At 50.6% G+C, this 19,907-nt stretch overlaps 2 protein-coding genes across 7 annotated transcripts; one reads left to right on the top strand and one right to left on the bottom strand.

Annotated features, from left to right (window-relative positions):
• Positions 1-1,485: 1,485 nt before the first annotated feature.
• Positions 1,486-7,685, bottom strand: TSEN34 (tRNA splicing endonuclease subunit 34). Of its 5 annotated transcripts, none has more exons than XM_063089834.1 (5): positions 7,604-7,685; positions 5,828-6,074; positions 5,351-5,588; positions 4,943-5,200; positions 1,486-1,974 (listed from the first exon to the last, which is right to left on the bottom strand). In XM_063089834.1, exons 2-5 carry the CDS (start codon positions 6,068-6,070, stop codon positions 1,787-1,789), a joined length of 927 nt encoding a protein of 308 aa, XP_062945904.1. In that variant the 5' UTR covers positions 6,071-6,074; positions 7,604-7,685; the 3' UTR covers positions 1,486-1,786. The 5 variants fall into 5 exon arrangements, with proteins under 5 accessions (XP_062945904.1, XP_062945899.1, XP_062945900.1 ...); XM_063089829.1 differs by lacking the exon at positions 7,604-7,685 and adding an exon at positions 7,326-7,376; XM_063089830.1 differs by lacking the exon at positions 7,604-7,685 and adding an exon at positions 6,882-7,064.
• Positions 7,640-19,663, top strand: MBOAT7 (membrane bound O-acyltransferase domain containing 7). 2 transcript variants are annotated; one of them, XM_063089827.1, is made up of 8 exons: positions 7,640-7,961; positions 8,720-8,798; positions 8,920-9,049; positions 9,628-9,754; positions 11,787-11,946; positions 13,380-13,740; positions 15,524-15,700; positions 18,609-19,663. In XM_063089827.1, exons 2-8 carry the CDS (start codon positions 8,723-8,725, stop codon positions 18,994-18,996), a joined length of 1,419 nt encoding a protein of 472 aa, XP_062945897.1. In that variant the 5' UTR covers positions 7,640-7,961; positions 8,720-8,722; the 3' UTR covers positions 18,997-19,663. The 2 variants fall into 2 exon arrangements, with proteins under 2 accessions (XP_062945897.1, XP_062945898.1); XM_063089828.1 differs by lacking the exons at positions 7,640-7,961; positions 8,720-8,798; positions 9,628-9,754 and having other exon boundaries at positions 8,936-9,049.
• The last annotated feature ends 244 nt before the right edge of the window (positions 19,664-19,907 follow it).

The following is a 19,907-nucleotide window of genomic DNA, read 5'->3' as shown; positions in this document are numbered from 1 at the left end:
GCCTGTAGGATTTGGTGACTGACAGGACGTGAGGACACCAGTCACAGTAGTTTTCTATGAGGAACTTTTGAGAGGAACAACTTGTGACATAGGCAGTGAGACTTCTAACTACATTGTTGTAGAGAGAACAGAGAGGGAGAAGAATATAATTACAAGCCAATTATCAAACAAGCACAAAGAATAGAGTGTTAGCTGGGCAGGGGTTAGTGTCCTATTTTAAATTAATCTAAACTTGGGCCAGCCCGTGGCTCACTCGGGAGAGTGCGGTGCTAATAACACCAAGGCCCCGGGTTCGGATCCCATATACGGATAGCCGGTTCGCTCACTGGGTGAGCGTGGTGCTGACCACACCAAGTCAAGGGTTAAGATCCCCTTACCGGTCATTTAAAAAAAAAATTAATTAATTAATTAATTAATTAATTAATTAATCTAAACTTACAGGAAATTGAGATTCTATCAAGTTCATTTATTGAAAAGGGCAAGAGAAAAAGAAGAAAAAGAAGAGCAAGAAAGAAAGAAAAAGTTGAGGGGAAGAAATTGAAGAACAAGAGGTAGAGACTTTCGGCCCCAGAATTTTTACCATGTGAATGTATTATGTTAACAAAATTTATGTGACAAAATAAAGCTACATATTGTTTAGACAGATGTATAAATATTGGAATACTGGTAATGTTCTAGTAATTTCTTAAACAGGTGAGTAAATGGTTTGTTTTATAAATGCATATTATATATATATATATGTTTTAGCTTGTGTAAAAACTGAAATATTACATACAAGAGTCTAAAATATAAATGTACAGTATCAACAAGAATTCTCAAGGCCGGCTAGTTAGCTCAGTTGGTTACAGTACAGCCTTCTAACACCAAGGTCATGGGTTCGGATCCCCCTACTAGCCAGCCAACAAAAAAAAATTCTCAACCACCCAGACCACAAAAAACAAAATGCATTCCAGAAGCGCCCAGTGTCCTTCCTGACATTCTCCTCCATACTCTCAGGACAGAACTTCGGTCCTGACACTACAGCACTCACTTTCTTTTTTCCTTCATGCTGTATTTTTATTTATAACCTCTGCATGCATCTGAAACTTTTTTCTTTTTTAAAGATTACTGGTAAGGGGATCTTAACCCTTGACTTGGTGTTGTCAGCACCACGCTCTCCCAAGTGAGCTAACCGGCCATCCCTATATATGGATCCGAACCCATGGCCTTGGTGTTATCAGCACCACACTCTCCCACATGAGCCACTGGCTGGCCCTGCATCTGAAACATTTGGTACAAATCTTTTCAAAAGACGTTTAGTGCAGTGGGAAGAGCTCAGACTTGGGAGTCAGAAAGGCCAAGTTTTAAAGCCCAACCCTGTTACTTACTAGCTCTGTAGGAGCTTAGGCAAGTCATTTCCCCTCTTCCAGGCCTTTTTCTCATCTGTATGTGCAGATGAAAACACCCACATTTCCCCAGATTGTCATTAAGGATTCAAATCACAAATTCCACATTTATTCAACAAGTTTATTGACACCACCTGGGACCTAAGCCCTGTAGAAAACAGATGAATCAAATCCAATCCCCATTCTCAAGAAGTTCACAGTTAGAAATAGGTCACTACAAAAACAACACAGCCAATAAGTGCTTTGACACAAGGAGGAGCATAGACAGGATGTAGTGTTCAAAAACCTGGAATCAAAAACTAAACAGAGAGAGGTAGGAGGGTGTTTTAGCCTCCCACATGGAGATGAGCTAGGAAGGTTCTTGCTGCAGACACAGCTACATCTCCCTAGGTCTCTGGAGTTCACTGCAAGCTGGCCCACTGCAGGGAGGTATAGACCACCTTACCATCAGGCTGTGGAGAACAGAGAAGCAAGGTCTTCCTAACGCTCGTTCCCAGGCGGCCGGCAGAGACCAGGTCCTGGAGTGGGATGGGGTCCCCAGGGGCCCAGCACTGAGCGATATAGTGGGCATGGAAACGAAGCGGGTCACCTGAGGGAGGGAGAGAGGCACTGTAGCAGTTCCCAATGGCAGAGAGCTGGAAGACACTGGAAAGCCCATCAGTAGGAGACTTGAGATCATTTCAGCAATCTCTGTGAATATTTTAAAATAGACATCCTTGGACCCAGCTATTCCATTTCCAGGAATTTTTTTCTTACAAGTATAGTGGCACTAAAATATACCTAAAAAGATGCTCACTTTGTCATCATTCACTAATTGCTAATAAATGGAAACAAACAAACCACAGCCAGTTTAAATTCATAATACATCCATAAGACTGAATATTATACAACTATTAAGATTAAATGATACATTGAAGCGGTAAAAGAGGAGGGAAACAATATCACACATATACAGCATTATTTTTATAACAAACAAATAACTGAATAAGTCATTGTTGTGGCCTAAGAACCAGGACCACAAAGTCAGTCAAAGCCACGAGGAACTGAAAAGATTTCACGTAAATATCCACTGAGAAGTGACTCTAATGGACTTAAAGAAGAAAAGATTCTACAGTAGGATGGGGCAATAAATAGATGGGATGAGGGGTCAACAAAATCTTTCTGAAAAGGGTCAGATAAAAAATATTTTCAGTTTTGTGGGCCATGTTGTAAATACTAAGCTCTGCCATGTAGCACAAGAACAGCCATATCTATATGTCAATGAATGGGCAGGACTGTGCTCCAATAAAACTTTATTTACAACACTAGTTGGTAGGCTGGATTTGACCAGGGGCTGTAGTTTGCCCCTGGATTAGATAAATCCAAACAAATAAAATAGGAATGTGAGTAGGGTACTAAACAGAAGATTAACTAACAGCTAATGTAAATCTAAAAGGGAAAGCTGTGAGACATCCTATCAGAGGGGACTGCCATATTAACTATGCAAGGCCCAGTCCGGGGGATGGATTTCCAGCAAGAACCTACCTGGCCAGGAGGCAGGCACCTCTTCTGTTGTTATTACACCTCAGCCAGGTGAGAAGGGAGCATCGGAATGCTTAAGTTAACCCCAGAACCATTTTCTTGGAGGCATAGTATCTTTTAACTTCAGGAAGATTTAGCAAACAGGCTTAAAAACATTTAAGAGATTCAGACCTTGAACACTAACACCTAGTATATTGGCTATTTATTGTTTTAGAAATACTGACCTACTAAAACAGGTCAGCCTGTGGTTCAGTTTGAAATGTATGACTGAGTAATTGACGGACTTAAAATTGCTATTTTAACCTGAAGTTTTAGTAAGTCTATAAGCAGTGTTAGAACACCTAAGAGAACTTAAAATTCACCCCATTTACAAGTTATTAGGTTTAAGTTACTAGGCAAGTTCCATAATCACAAAACCACAGAATTTGATAAGGAAAATAAATGTATTAAATTTTAAAATGCAGTTTATAATATTTAAAACTACTTAACTACTTTTGCAAGTGGGATAAAATATGAACTAACAGTCTCCTTAAAATCTGGTAGATTGGCCAGCTGGCTGGTAAGCTAACTTGGTTAGAAGGCGGTGTTACATCACCAAAGTCAAAGGTTCAGATCCCCTTACTGGCCAGCTGCCAAAAAAGAAAATCTTCTAGACTGGAAAAAAGATCTTTACTTCCAACTGAAGCTTGTAGAAGAACTAAATAACTAGATACTTGATTTTGTATGTTTAATAATTCAATACTCATTTTCAAAGACTAAAGTCACCAAAAAAATAAAAATAAACAGAAGCTACGTAATCAAACTGTGGTTATCCTTGGAGAATGGGATTATGGGCTTGGGGGCAAGTACACTGCTCTCTACTCCTAAATCAGTTACTTAGTTAAGCTTTTAGTCTGAGAATAAACTATGGCTCTCAGCTCATCCTCAGATTTAATGAACACTATCCAATGCCTACCTATAATCTGATTACTTAGCAGGTGGTTCTACCTTTCCACATTCTTAGGGGGAACAGGGAGGGTTAATTTTCTGCAGATTTAAAAAAAACTTTTAATTACACAATAAAGGCACCCTTGCTACAAATTCAAAAATTACCTGACTCAACAAAAATCCTCTTTACCTATTCCTGATACAAATTCCCTCTCAAAATAATAACCACTGTGTTGGACTGGCGTACATCTTTTTTCTACTTGCTTCACAGAATTCTCAATCTGTTTAAAAGTCCACCTTAAGTTCTTTTCATATTCTTTCATTAGAGCCACAACTTTTTTTTAATAGAGAGCAAACTCATCTTTATCATTTATTTATCTATTTACTTTTTTGGTGTGTGTCCATAGGGATGGAACCCCAGACCTTGGTGTTACTAGCACCATGCTCCAACCAACTGAGCTAACTAGCCAGCCTGTCACAATTTTTAAGGTGACTTTAAATATGTACCAGCCAGCAAATGAAATAAAAAACAAAAAACCCAAATCACTATATGGTATAAAGAGCAAAGTAAACAAAGTCCTTATAACTAAAGAAATAAAAGAAAAAATTTTAAAAAATAAATGATATGTATGAATCTGCACATCCATAGAAACTAACAATTTACTTTTTACCATATACAATTTCTACCACCTGTTCTTTTTTTCCCCCTTTGGCCATGTTTTTCATAAATATACATGGACCCATATTGATCTCTGATAACTAATAATATGTTTCTCTGACAACTGCTAGGTTTACCTACTAACCTATTAATAATCATTTTGGCTGCTTCCAAACTTTTCAACTTCAATATTGTAAAAAATCCTGCAATGAATAGTCTTGTATGTTTTGCTCACATTTCTAGCTATTTCTAAGTGAATCTTCTGGATCAAAGGAAGTATTCAATCAAAGTTACTAAACTGCCCTCCAAATGAGCTCGGGAGCTCTCAAATGTTTCCTGTCCTTCTGTGGATTTCAGAGGCTAAGAGAAAATGAGACAAAATAGAAAAATGCAGAACATGTTGGGATTGTGAGTAAAGGTGCAGCAACCAGAGGTGCCAACCCAAACTCACCGGGATAGACCAGGAAGTCACCCCCGAACTTGCCAGCGGCACTGAGGAAGAAGCCTCGCTCCCACAGGTCTTTGTAGATGCTGTAGCGCAGCTCATGGGCAGGACGGCCAGCATGGGGCCAGTCTTTGGACTGGACACGCCAGTCCAGGGGCTTAGCCTTGACGGGTCGAGGCCTGGCAGTGGCCAGCTGGACAAGCAGGGCAGATCTGGGCAAGGGAGCCACCCCATTTGAAGGCCCTGGTTGGGAAGAGGAGGGGGCTGGGGGAAGTGCAGAGAAGAGTTTGGTGAATCTAAGGAGCAAGGTCTTCCCACCCCCAAGGAGATCCAGGCGCTAGATTCCCAGCCAAAATTGCCCAAAGCTCTCTTCCCTCCTTCTCCTGGTCCCTGGATTCCAAACCCCACCCTCACCTGTTTCTTCCTGCTCTCCAGAAGCCTGGCAATCACGGGCTTCATTCTCTCCAGCAGCTCGGCTCCCACAAGTCTCCTGGCTGGTCCCTGAATCCTGTTCTAGCTTCTGCTTCTTGGCAGCCTGGCCTTCTGCAATCTTTTCTAGAAGCTCCTGACGACGGGTCTCGCGGGCCTCAGTTGCCAAGGTGCTTTGCTCCTGGAAGCTCTGATCTTGCTGGCGCTTGAAGGAAGCCAGGGCCTGAGAAGTAAACTTAACTGAAGCCCAGGACCCGGGCTCTGTAGTCCCTTAGGAAGCCAGAAACCCTGACTCCCGGGGCCCCCCCAACTTCAGGGCCTGAATCCAGGGATTCCATCTGCTAACACCCACATGATACCAAAATCGAGGACCTCCCACCCCCCACCCCAGAGACCTGGGGTCCGGGGCTCTCAGGCCCTGCTCTCGCAAGACCCAGGAGTTCTCGTCACCAGCCTCCTTACCAGGTCGTGGTGACAGGGATCCGGGCGCGGGGCGCTGACTAGGGTCACGGCGCCGATCTCAGCCAGGAGCCGCGCCTCTTCGGGCATCAGCAGCAGCGGGAGGCCCAGGCGCGAGTTCTGGCGGGGCCCGCGGGGCAAGGCTCCCACGGTGCGGCCCCCCACGCCCAAGCGCTCCCGCAGCGCCTGCACCGCCTCTGCCCCCCACACCAGGGAGCGGCCATTCGCCACCTCTACCACCAGCATTCTCCTACGGGAGACGGGGGGCAAGGCGGTCACGGAAACAGATGCACGTCCCCGACACCCCCGGCTCACCCACCGCCCCCAGAGTCTCGGTGAAGCCCCGCCCCTAGGCGCTCAGGCTGCGGTAGCCACCTGCACCGCACCAGGGCCAGGCCCCGCCCCCTGAGCGCCAGGCTCGGACCCCGGGCGATCCCGCCAGGCCCCGGGGCCGCTCGCCGAGACCCCGCCTCTCGCCAAGCCGCGGGAGCTCCGCTCTGTGCCAACACTGCCGTAGTCGCCATCGCGTCTTCCAGCCTTAGAGAGAAACCGCTGCAAGTGCGGCGCCACGTCCCCTTTGAAATGGCCATTTTGTCACCGCCCCATCGCAAAGCGAGGGTCTCCCTTCGGGTATTCCCCATCGGGTGTTCCCGTCAGGGACGCGGACCTCCTGAGGCCAAGGCGCTGTCGAGGCCACACGCTCTTCGAGAAGCTCGGACCTTGCCCCTCCCATTTCCGAACCACCGAGGTTCGGCTTTCGGGTCTTCTCGCTCTGAGTCAGACTTCAATAGTACGAACCCCGCCCCCTCCCGAGCACAGGCAATTCGGCGTTTGGGCATCCCTTGCTCTGCCGAACCTGCAGCCCCGCCCCCTCCCGAACGAAGGAGGCTCGGCCTTCGGTCGTCACCGGCTCCCGTCCATCCCGAAGCCTGTGACTCCGCCCCCTCCTAGCTCCCCCGTTCCCGTTAGGGAGCTCCCGCCCCACGATCGAATACCCCCAGCCGGAGGCCCCGCCTCCTAAGCTTGAGCCATCCGTTCTCCGCTCGAGCAGGCTCACCCCACTTGTGAGCGCTCAGTACGTGTCCTTGCTCGCCTTCAGAATGTCCCACCGTCCTCTGATGGAACCAGCTAGTCACCTTGTAAACAGCAATTCGCGGCCCAGGCGGAGCCACCCCCTACGTAGCGCGCCACGCGCAGCTTCCTCCTCCGCCCTGCCACATGCCGACCCCCTGCGTCAATTTCGTCATCCCACCGCCTCAGCCAAGCGGGAAGTCTGGGATCCGCCCCCAGCAGGGCCGTAGCCCCGCCTTCCTGCCTTCCTCTGCCCCTTTGGCTCTGCGACTTGGGAATAGGAGGCTCATTACCCTGGTCCAGCCCCCTTGGCCCCCTCACTGTCCCCCTCCAGGTCCCGCCCCCGCTTAGGTCGGGGTGCCTTCGCCCCGCCCCTTTGTAACTGCTCCCGAGACCGCCTCTTTCGTGCTGCCCAAGTCTGTGGTCCCACCTCCGTCCCTCGCCGGGTGGATGCTCTGCGAAGCTGTTGGCAGCGCCTATCATAAACGAGGGTCACTTCTGCCGTACTATATCACAAAGTAAGCCCACGCGTGTGGCCCCGCCCACATCCGAGCGGAGAGCTCAAGTTCTTGAGCATCTCCGAAGATAGTCGAAGCTTGTAGCCCCGCCTCCAAGCTGCGAGCTCAAGCTCCCGACTGTGCCCGATGGAACCCGAAGCGGAGGCCCCGCCTCGTTCCAAACGCCAAGCTCCAGAGCCCGCCTCCTTACCGGGTCCTGCTTCGCGTCCCTTCCGGCCCGAAGCTTCTGGCCCCTCCTTTTTCCGAGCCTGAGGCCCAGGCCCCGCCCCCTCACGTACTCGCGGCTCCTTCCCCCTTCTCGGTGGATCGCGACCCGGTTCCAACCGCGGACTCATGCTCCCCAACTCACGCTGCCGGGCTCCTTCCCTACCCAGCCCAGAGCCTTGACTGTAGCTGCCGCCCCGGCCCGGAACCGCGCGGCGCGGCCGTCCCCCCCCCCGAAGGAGCAGGCGGCGCGGGGGCGTGCTGGGCGGGGGAGGCGTGGCGGGAGCCGTGGAGGACGGAGGACTGGGCGTGCTTCTCCGCCTTCTTCCCAGCGGGCGGCTCAGGTGGGCCGGGGTGGGGGCGCCCCGGTGAGGAGGCGGGGTCGGACAGTGGCGGGGATCACTGCGGGGTGCGGAGGCGGCACCGAGCGCGCGGCCGAGCTCGGGGTGGCGTAATCGCCTGTGGCTTTGCCTGGGGTGGGATCGAGCCCGCGCTAAGGTGCGCGTAACTGGGCTGGGGCTGGGTAGGGTCTGAGAACACCAGGGTGGAAGTCCACTGCCTGGGTTCTAGGGAGGTGAGAGTCCGGAGCTCCTTAAGAGGTGGAGGTTGGACGCCCGACCTCCTTTGAGTGCTCTCGAAGAAGGGCTGGAAGGTCTGGATATCTGGATTCCCATGGAGGGAGGGGCTGGGGGATCAAAAGAGGGGAGCTAGGTACCTGGATCCTCAAGAGGAGGAGGGGGCCGGGAGGTCTTGATTCCTGGGCTTTAAGAGGAAAGAGTCGGGAGGGGGTTTGTTTTGGGGCTCCCCAGGGAGGAGAGGACTGGAATGTCTGGTTTCTTGGGCTCCCAAAAAAGAAGAGGACGGAAGACCTGGATTTTCAAAGGAGGGGTATGGGGGCAGGATGCCTTTACCCTCGAAGGAGGGAGGGGCTGGAGGTACGGATTCCTATGTTCTCAAAGGACTAGAGCCGAGGCTCAGACTCCAGAATCCTCGAATACTGAGGACTAAGGGGCTGCATTCCTGAATCCTCGAAGCTGGAGGGAGTGCACCCCCCACACACACCCTCCTGGGTTCTCACTACCAACCCCTGTCCCTCCCCCAGACCATGTCGCCAGAAGAATGGACGTATCTAGTTGTTCTTCTTATCTCCATCCCCATCGGCTTCCTTTTTAAGAAAGCTGGTGAGTCAGGCTCCCTCCCCAGTGTAAGATTACCTGGGGCGGGGGGGGGGGGGGGGGGGGGGGGCCAGGGCAGGGGAACCCCTGGAATGTTCCAGGATTATGCTATCCCTTCTCCCTGCAGGACCTGGGCTGAAGCGATGGGGAGCAGCAGCTGTGGGCCTGGGGCTCACCTTGTTCACCTGTGGCCCGCACACTTTGCATTCTCTGGTCACCATCCTCGGGACCTGGGCCCTCATTCAGGCCCAGCCTTGGTGAGAATTTGGTGGAGGGAGGAGAGGGGGAAGAAATAACTGTTTCCTCTTTGGGTATTTCTCAGTTTCTGCATCAGTCTCTGGATGTCTCTTGTTTATCACTTCTTTCTCTGTGTCATTGGTTTCACCTGTTTTTTCTTTTTTTTCCTACATTTTCTCACCGTGTATTTGTCCCAGTCTTCTATATCTGTGTCATAGAGAAGGATGTTACTTGTCTGTTGGCCCTGGCACCATTCATATTTCATATTCTGTACCTCCTCCCCCAAGCCCATCTTGACCTCTGGATCTTGTAAATAAAAAAATGGAGGATTGAAAGGTCTTCCCCTTGAAGCTTCTCTTAACCCCCCCTTGTTCTCTTCCCTGTTGCTATGCATTTCTTTGTGGCTGTACCTCTTCTTCTACTGTTTCAATCATATTCATTCATCCTTAACTCCCACCCTCAAGTCCTGTTTGCCCTCCCACTTTCTGTTGCTGAACGGGGAAGGGTGGGGAAGGGTATGTGGCTAGACTCTGGGGGAGAGGGAGGCAGAGGCCCAGATCCCTGCACCCATTACAGCGGGTTTCTGCCTTTGCCTCAGCTCCTGTCATGCCCTGGCTCTAGCCTGGACCTTCTCCTATCTCCTGTTCTTCCGAGCCCTCAGCCTGCTGGGCCTGCCCACTCCCACGCCCTTCACCAATGCCGTCCAGCTGCTGCTGACACTGAAGGTCAGACTGGGGGCTTGCTACTTTCCTCCAACTTCCCTGTAGATTAACCTCTCCTATTTCACCTCCTCCTCTCAGCCACTCCAATGGGGGTGGGAGGGGGCAGGATTTTATCTCCCCCAAACTCTGGCACCCTGGGGGTGGGTGTCAGAGTTTACCTCTCCCACATCCCAGGGGATAGGGTTCACCACTCACATTCCCTTGGGCAGGTCTTTGCTACTCAGCTCTTCCTGGGGTAAAGAAATAGCCCAAGTAATATAATAGTATGTGCCATTTGGCACTTGCAGTGTGCCAGAGGCTGAGCTGGATGCTTTATCAACATGTTCTCCTTGAATCTGTATAACAAGCCATTTTACAAAGGAGGAAAACCAGCTCTTGGGAGAAGGTACTTGGTTAAGGGCACAAAATTAGGACACCCAGGTCTGGCTCTTAACCACCTGGGAAGATGGGTGAAAACAGACTCCCAGGCCCTACCCCAGACTTACGAAGTCATGAGCTGCTACTATATGCTGTGTTCCAGTGACACATCAGTGAACAGAAGAGTGATGAGGTAGTGAACCAGGTTTTTCAGTGTTCTGTGTTCTCAGTGGGAGTTCAAGGATAGGCAGGAATAGGTTAGCTGAGAGAAGAGCTGGAGGAAGAGCATTTCAGGATGAAGGGATCAGCAAGTGTGGAAGGGAGCAGGCTAAGTTCCACGGACTGTGCCAGCCACACTGACTTTCTGCAGAAAATGCAGGGGAACTGGCAGCAGGGTCCAAACCACAAAGGGCCTTGTCGGTCAGGAGAAGTTTGGACTTCTTCCTGTGGGTGACCAAGATCTACTGGAAGAGGTTTTTTGGTTTGTTGACAGAAGTCCTAAGCATGTAAAACATGACCAGTTTTACATGTTTAAAAATATTCACTCTGGATGTGAGAAGAGAATTGAACAGGTTAGGATGTGATGAGATAGCATTCCTCTATCAAAGTCCAGGTGACAACAGTGGTGGCTTCATGTAGGCTGTCAGATATCGGTAGGTCAATCAGAATCCCAACAGGAAACACCACATTTAGGATAATTTGAGAAGTATTTATTCACAACGGTATAGATAGAATGTAGAGGAGGGAGAAGGGATAGTGCGGGAACCCTGGACCAGCTGCTGGGGAGGTCTTACTAACCCTGGGCCCAGGGGGAAGAGAAGAGGGGCAGGTCCTGGAGCCTGGAAGGAAAAAGGGTTGCATGGAGCCACCCACCTTGAACAATCTATCAAGGGTCACCAGCAGCTTAAAGTAATCTCACAAGGGGATAAAAACCCTGCCCTCACTCTTGCCTTCTTCCATCTCTGGCTGGTACTCTCTACTGACTGGACCCAGCAGGAAGCTGGAAGACACAGAGACCTGTTGAAGAAGAGCCAGCCTTGAGTTTGAGTGAGAAAGGGTAGAGAGTAGATCTGGAGGGGCAGGTAGAACATATTCAGTCTAGTAGTGGAGGCAGAAAGAAGGGGACAGGCTAGAGAGACTTAAGGGATTGGATGTGAGGAGCAAAGAAGGTTTCTGGCCTGAGCAATGAACTGGATGGTGGTGCCATTTCTCTGATGGGAGAGGCTAGAAGATGGTCTGCTTTGGAGACTAGGTAATATTGTGTTCCATTTTGGATGTGTTAAATTTGAGGTGCCTGGAAGACACCCAAATATAAATGACAGTATGCAACTTGATGGATAGGTCTGGGATTCAAGGGAGAGGTCCACACTAGAGGTAGAGTTTGAGAGTCATCAGCATGTGGATGGTGTCGAAAGCTACAGGATCGCCTAAGAGCATGTAAGGATGGAACATAGAGAAGAAAGGCAGGAGGTCCCAGGACTGAGCCCTGGGGAACGCCTGCCAGCTAGAAGTATTACACATGACTCTAGATGCTCAGAACTGCCCATGGAGTGGGACTTCAGCTCCCAGATGCAGGCTCCCAGTACCCCTTGGCTGCTGAGAGTGGTAGCATAAGGGAGATGGGTACAAGGAGGGGCCCAAGGTCTGACTTGGTCCCCCACTCACCCCCTTCTCCCAGCTGGTGAGTCTGGCCAGTGAAGTCCAGGACCTGCACCTGGCCCAGCGGAAGGAAATGGCCTCAGGCTTCAGCAAGGGCCCCACCCTGGGGCTGCTGCCCGAGGTTCCCTCCCTGATGGAGACGCTCAGCTACAGCTACTGCTATGTGGGAATCATGACAGGTGAGTGAGCCTTCCCCATCAGGTCTACCTCTCTGCATCTCTGTCACTCTCAGTCCCCACTCTCCACCCTCAGTTTGGTGCCTGTTCTGTGTTCTCACCCTGCCCTGCTACCTCCATTGTAGTATTTGCTGCTCTGATGGTGAGCATCTACATCTGAGTCTACATCTGACTCTCCCACCGGACCAGAGCTCTTTCAGGTTAGAGGCTGTTTTCCACCTAAATGATTCCTTGCTTTTCTCCTTTTAGCTTACTGGGAGCAAATAGGAGAGGTAAAGGAGACAGGTCTATGTAAACCTGATGTTTCTGCTGCCTGGGGAACAAATATTCACAGCTTAGGATCCATTTTCAGTTAAAAAAATATTTTTCATTAACATTCATTTCATAGAAAGTTTTCTTTTGTACAACAGCTTTAGGGAGCTAAAATGTACATATTAATTCACTGGTTTTTAGTATATCCACAGAGTTGTGCAATCATCACCACCATGTAGTTTTTTTACAGAACAATTTCATCACCGTGAAAAGAAACCCTTTCTTTACCTTGTACCATCACCTGCCAAACCTCCATTCATTCCTGGAAATAACTAATTGGCTTTCTGTCTCTATAGATTTTCCTGTTCTGGACATTTCTTATAAATGGAATCATACAACATGTGGTCTTTTGCAATCATATAAAGGTTTTAACACCTGTCCTTTCTGTTAGTTCCCACTGCTCCCTTTCTAGGCAGGCCACCATCGTATCCAAAGTGCTGCAACTTGAGCTGGCCAGTTAGCTCAGTTGGTTAGAGTGTGGTCTAATGAAGTGTTGCAGCTGTCTCCTATTTTTCGTTATCATCCCTCTGTAATCCAAGCCCTGCTTGGCAGCCAGAAAAGGTAACTGGTATCCAGTACTTCCCTGTTGAAGAAGCCTACAGTGGTTTTGTATTGCACTTAGAACAAAATCAAGAGTCTTCCTTAAGGCCAACAAGGCCCTGAGGATCCCGCCCCTGCCGCCCTCTGATTTCCTCCCACACCACTCTTCTCTGCAGAAGCACTGCTCTGCTTTCTGTGCCTCGTTTATGTGGAGGTCACCCCCATCTCTCGGGGTCTGTCTGTCTGTCTGTTCCCACCTGTCTCCAATTCTCATTTCCCCTCTTCTCGGTATCTTTGCCCCTCTCTATTTAATTTTTTGTCCCTGTTTGTTTCTGAGTCCCTTGTTCTCCCCTGATTTTGGTTCCATCCCCATCTCTCTGGGTCTCTGCCCCCTCCCCTCCGGGTCTCCCACCCCCAGTCTGTCAGTCCGTCTCTCTTTCTCTCTCTAAGCCCCTAGTCCCCTCTCCTCCCTCTTCTGCTTCCACATGTCTGGCCCCTTTCCTCCTTCTCCAGACTTGAGCTCTGCTCTCCTCCCCATCCGTACCAGCGTCTGACCAGCCGCCCCTCCCTCCCCGCCTCCACAGGCCCGTTCTTCCGCTACCGCACGTACCTGGACTGGCTGGAGCAGCCCTTCCCGGGGGCCGTGCCCAGCCTGCGGCCCCTGTTGCGCCGGGCCTGGCCGGCCCCACTCTTTGGCCTGCTCTTCCTGCTGTCCTCCCACCTCTTCCCGCTGGAGGCCGTGCGCGAGGACGCCTTCTACGCCCGCCCGCTGCCCGCCCGCCTCTTCTACATGATCCCCGTCTTCTTCGCCTTCCGCATGCGCTTCTACGTGGCCTGGATTGCTGCCGAGTGCGGCTGCATTGCCGCTGGCTTTGGGGCCTACCCTGTGGCTGCCAAAGCCCGGGCCGGGGGTGGCCCCACCCTCCAATGCCCACCCCCCAGCAGGTCAGGTGGTGGGAGGGAGTCTTGCCAAGACCCAGCAGGCTCCATCACCAAGGGCTGGCCCTGCCCCTAGCAGGGAGGAGAACGGGAAGCAGGGGGTCAGGGCCACCACCTGTTAGCAAACTGTCGCCCCATGGCAACCACGGCCTGCCTTCCCTTGTCGGTAGGGAACAGTATTCCTGGTACCTATAGATTGCCCCTTGTTACCAGCGCTCCTCACCCTTTGATATGGTGAATTGCCCTCAGTAGCTAAGAAAAGGAAGGTTGTATCTTAGCAACAATGTGCCACCCCTCTGTTGCTGTGGAAATGTCACCCCAAGAATTAAATTGTTCATGGTTACTCAGGATACCATCCTTTTGTAGTAGGTCAGCCTCTGTTTCTAGGAAGATGGCCCCATAGCAACTGAAGGACCATATTTGCTAGAGAAGGGGGATTTCTAGCTACAGTAGTTGTCCCCTTCTTGCCAGAAGTCTTGCTCTTTGTTGCTATGGAAATGGCACCTTTGTTGCTAGGAGCCAGCATACCTCCCACCCCCATGGGAAGTCATCATATAGCAGCCCTTAGTTGACCTCTGTTTCTAAGGAAACAGCATCTCTGACTGTGCTGTCCTCCAGTGGAGTGGACACCATTCCTAGCAACTGCAAGTTACCTTCCTGCAGTTGCTAAGGAAGCTGGACCTCCCTCTAACTATGGATTGACCCTTGTTGCTAGTATTCCTACCGCAGCAGCTTCGTTTGCTAGTTAAGTTGCACTGCTAGTAGCTATGGATTGTCTTGTTGCTGAGGAAGAATCGTCCTTATGTTGCTAGGGAAATGGCACCCCTAGCAACTGAGAATGGACTGCACCTCTGTTCCTGGCAACTGTAGTCAGGTTTCCACCTGGGACTGGGACTGGTGCTGGGGAGCAGCCCTTTGATGTAAATTATGAACTACTCCTTGCTAGGGTTGTGCCATACCCTAGTAGTCACAAACTGCCACTTTGTTGTGGGGGTAGTGGTACTCCCACATGAATTTATTACCACTGTCTATAACCATGGCCTGACCTCCAGTTTTTAAAGTGGACATCCCCCCAAAAAGTCAGGAATGAAGACTTTTCTAAGTCTGCTAGGCCCCCACTCCTAAAGGATGGCTCACCTCCTGTCAGAAGGAGGGTTCAGGTAAGCCAAGGACATACCCCACTTCTGGGGCTGTTGGTGCCAGTGTCCTGGGCACCAATCTATTGCTGGAGGTGACACTTCTCAGACAATCACAGAGACTAGGAAAAAAGGCCCTTTCTAGACGCTTTTCTACACATCTTAGGCCTCGTTGCTAAGGAATGCCTTTTCCTAGCAACAGAAATCACTGGGACATCAGGTGGGCCTAGAACATATCCCTAGCAACTATGAATCACCTTGCTTTACAGATGATACTTCCCTAGCAACCACAGTGTCCAGCATAGGGACCATACCTGGAGGCTTCTCTGAATATACTGAGCTTGGTTGCTAAAGGACTCATAGCTTAGCAGCCATAGCCCCTTAAAGCTTTTCATGGCTGTGGTGCCCTGTTAGTTACCAAGAGAAGAGAACCCCATTGTTGGTGAACTGTGCTCTGCAGCCCACCCACTTCCCTCTCCCAAAGTCTCCCTCTGGGCTACCATCCCATTGTCCTAGCGAGTCTGAAAGCCAGAGAGCTGTTGCCTGGCCAGAATCCCCTCCTTAGCATCTGGGGCTGGGACAGTAGCAGACGTTGGGAGGGGGCCTGGCTGAGCTGCATGTCTGTCCCCCACCCTCATCCTCCACCCCACCAGTCCGGAGAAGGCGGCTTCCCTGGAGTACGACTATGAGACCATCCGTAACATCGACTGCTACAGCACAGACTTCTGTGTGCGGGTGCGGGATGGTATGAGGTACTGGAACATGACGGTGCAGTGGTGGCTGGCACAGTATATCTACAAGAGTGCACCTGCCCGCTCCTATGTCCTGAGGTAAGTGAGCCCTGCCCACACTCGGAGGATATTGCAGAATTACATCTCCCAGCAGTCCTTGGGGTAGCCCACATCTTCCCAGGCAGGGCCCCTGCTCCCTGAGAACCATGGGAGTTGTAGTTTCTTGAGCCTGTTTCCCTGCTTCTGATTAGCAGCATTACACTAGGGTAAATCACTCTGCCTCTCTGGGCCTCAGTTTCTACTTCTGTAAATTCAGCTTCATTTGACAAAAGTAGTGTACTGAGTCAGTAGCCAGACTTTCTGGAATCATGGCCCTGCGGGTTACTGAGAAACCTTCAAGCATTAGTTGACCTCTCAGTTTCCTCAGCTGTGAAATGGGGATAATGCTGTTACCTGTTTCATAGGCTGATAGGAGGATTAAGTGAGATAAAGTGTGAAATGTACTTAATGTGAGGTCTAAGGGGGAATGTTCACCATATATTAACTTTAATAATGATGGCAACTCTAGAGCTAGACTTACGTGGGTGTGTGATCTCATTTATGATTTAAAGATCCACTGTGAGGGTTCAATCCTGTACTGGCCAGCTGCCAAAAAAATAAATAAATGAACACTCTGGCCTTGTGTAGAGAATGGAATAGAGATGGGGGAAGGAGCAGGAGGTGAGGCAGAGAGACAAATTTGGAGGTCTTTGGTGCTCTCCAGATGGGAGGTGATGGAGTCCTGTAGCAGGGAACAGTGGCCCACAAGTGGAAGAATTTGAGAGGGAGAGTCAGGGCTTGAGGTGATCTGAAATTCAGGCATGAGAGAGAGAGGAAATGAAACAAGATTTCCAGCTTATGGGTGTCAGTGACTGACGGCATGGAAGGGCCATTTCCTGAGAAGGGGAAGACCTGGCAGGAGGAAGTTTTGGGAGTAGATAGGATGAGGAAGCAAGACTTGGGTTTAGTTGCATTAACTTTGAGGTGACTATTAGATTTTCATCTGGAGTTATCGGATAGGCAGTAAGTTACGTGATTCTGGCACTTAAAGGAAAGGCTGAGGCTGGCTGGTTAGCTCATTTGGTTAGAGCACAACCTTGTAACACCAAGGTCATGGTTTTGGATCCCCATACTGGCCAGCCGCCAAAAAAAGGCAGGGGAAAGATTGATGTTAGGAGTGGATACTTCGGGGGCTGGCCCGTGGCTCACTCGAGAGAGTGTGATGCTGATAACACCAAGGCCATGGGTTCGGATCCTATATAGGGATGGCCGGTTGGCTCACAGGCTGAGTGTGGTGCTGACAACAAGCTAAGGGTTAAGATCCCCTTACTGGTCATCTTTAAAAAAAAAGAAGTGGATACTTCAGTGTCATTAAGTATAGATGATAGTTAAAGCTCTGGGGCTAAGGCTCAGAGCACCCTAATGTTTAGACCAGTGGTTTTCAACTGGGGGTGATTGTGCCGCTCCCTCACTGGGCATTTAGCAATGTCTGGAGACATTTTTCTCATAACTGGGAGGTGCTACTGGCATCTAGTGGGTGGAGGCCAGGGATGCTTCTAAACATCCTAGGATATACAAGATTCAACTTCTTTGTTTACCTTATACCTGCCAAGGACAGGGTGGTCAGCATTATTCTGCCATTATTTCTGTACTTCAAGCACTGAGGTGTACCAAAGGGACACGTCAGTGCCATGGGCAGGAAAGAAACCCCCCAAGTCACAGTCCCTAGCAAAGCTGCTGATAAATACACAGTTGGAGAGTGAGGTAGAGAATGATTTCTGTGTCCCCCATGGAAGAGGTGGTCAGAGCCTGAGTTTGTGGGTCTGCAAGAGGTAAGGATTTAGATTTCTAGGTCCATAAGGAGAGGGGACCAGACCTAAAAAGGAGGAAAGGACATGGCTGGAGATTTCTGAGTCTTCGTGGGTCAGGAATCTGGACCCTGGATCCCTAAAGGAAAGAGGCTGGGAGCTCAGGTTCCTGGATCCTGAGGGAAAGGAGTGGGGTGGGAGGGGCAGAACTGGGTTCTTGAAAAGAGAGGAGTAGAGTCTCTTGGGTCCAGAGAGAAGAAGGGGAGCAGGCTTCTGAAATCCTGGGTTCTTGGAGGAAGGCAGGACCTAGGTTATACAGAGGGGTGGGCAGCAGAAGACTCCTGGTTTCCTGAGAGAGGCAGAGACCATGGCTTCGTGGTTTTCCTCAAGAGTGAGAAAAGGTGGCTTAGGCCTTAAGGGGAGAGGAAAAGAACTTCTGGGACCCAGAATAAGAAACAGACTGGGGACTTCTGGGTCTTCATGGACTAAGGCAGTTGTTCTCAAATGTTAGCATGCGTCAGAATCACCTAGAGGACTTGTTGCATCAAAAATTTCTTCTGGGCCCCACACCCAGGGTTTCTGATGTGGCTGGGATGGGGTGGGGTCCAAGAATTTGTATTTCTTTTTTTTTTTTTTTTTTTAAAAAAGATGACCGGTAAGGGGATCTCAACCCTTGGCTTGGTGTTGTCAGCACCACGCTCAGCCAGTGAGCAAACCGGCCATCCCTATGTAGGATCCGAACCCGTGGCCTTGGTGTTATCAGCACCTCACTCTACCGAGTGAGCCATGGGCCGGCCCAAGAATTTGTATTTCTAACAAGCTCTCAGGTGATGCTGATGCCTGACCAGAGTCCACAGTTTGAGAACCAGTGGGCTAAGGAATCAGACTTCTTGATTCTGAAGGAGTAAGGGCTGCGGAACTTTATATCTTTAAAAGAGGAGAAGGCCATGGTTAGGATTGCTGGGGTCTGGATGGTGGTCTGGGGGCTCCTAAATCCGTTAAGGAGGCAGAGCCCATAGCCTCCTCAGCCTTCAGGAGCTGTGGGAGAGGACTTCTGGATCTGAGGGAGGAGGGTGGGGGTCCTGGACTCCTGGGTCTGGGGACAGTGGGGACTGAGAACCTGGACTTTCAGGTCCTGATTCCCAGCCCCCCTCCCGCAGGAGCGCCTGGACTATGCTGCTGAGTGCCTACTGGCACGGCCTCCACCCTGGCTACTACCTAAGCTTCCTGACCATCCCGCTGTGCCTGGCCGCTGAGGGCCGGTTGGAGTCAGCCCTGCGGGGGCGGCTGAGCCCCGAGGGGCAGAAGGCCTGGGACTGGGTGCACTGGTTCCTGAAGATGCGAGCCTATGACTACATGTGCATGGGCTTTGTGCTCCTCTCAATGGGTGACACTCTCCGGTATTGGGCTTCCGTCTACTTCTGCATCCACTTTCTGGCCCTGGCAGCCCTGGGGCTGGGGCTGGCTTTGGGTGGGGGCAGCCCTAGCCGGCGGAAGACGACATTGCAGGCCACCAACCTTGCCCCAGAAAAGCTCCGGGAAGAGTAAGCTGCCCCAATGCTCTTTGCCAACTGGTCCAGCCACCAAGCTTTTGTCTGGGAATTCTTTGAACCAGGCTGCTGTCTCCTTTCCCAGAAAGAGTCCTTAATTTGGCTAGGGGCCTGGAGAGGATTCCCTTTTCCCCAGCTAAATACCCTGCCTCCAACTGAAGCTAAGCTGGGGTGCCACCTCCCCGAGTTCTCCCTGCTTCCTGGTCCACTGCCCTGGGGCTTCCAGGAAGCCGCTTTCCCCTCCTCTAAAATCAGGGTATTGTCCAGACAAGAATCTCCCTTTGTTTGGCTTCTGGATGTTTCAGAAGAGCTGCGCTTCCCCAAAATGACAGGCCGTTGGACAGAGTGGCTTCTTAGGCACATTCCCTTTGGGTCCACAGTGGGTGGGCAGGAGCTTCAGGGCTGGCTTGTGGGAGTGGAAAACCTTTTTCTTGTATCTTTCTCTCCACTTGTATCTCATGAAATCTGTATTCCAGACTTGGAAGGGAACATAACCTTCCCGTTTCATAAAGGGGAAACTGAGGTACATATGAGCAGGCTTGGGGACTGCCATTCTTGCACCCTCCATCTGAGCCACCTCAGGGCCCCAATGCTCCTGTCACCCTCTTGTCCCTTGGCCTAAGACAGAATGTGTAAATCTTTCCCAATAAAGTGTTGCACAAAGACATTGGTGTATGTGCGAGTATCTGTGGGTGATAAACAATGGGGGACACTTAGGTCGTCAAGTCCCAATATGATGTGCTGCTGCCCCAGCCCCCAGAAACCAAACTGGCATGCTCAGGACACCATGTGAACTTCAGTTCCCAGCAGACCTTTGGAGCAGTGGCCATGAGGGCTAATGGGAAGTGTATACTATTCCCTCCAGGCCACATGGTGGCCAGGGAGCACCTGCTTCAAGCCCCTCCCTTA

Source organism: Cynocephalus volans, chromosome 3 (genome assembly GCF_027409185.1).
Source record: "Cynocephalus volans isolate mCynVol1 chromosome 3, mCynVol1.pri, whole genome shotgun sequence".
NCBI classification, from domain to species: domain Eukaryota; kingdom Metazoa; phylum Chordata; class Mammalia; order Dermoptera; family Cynocephalidae; genus Cynocephalus; species Cynocephalus volans.
The sequence above is the reverse complement of the archived record's forward strand: the minus strand, read 5'-3'. Positions and strand labels throughout refer to the sequence as shown.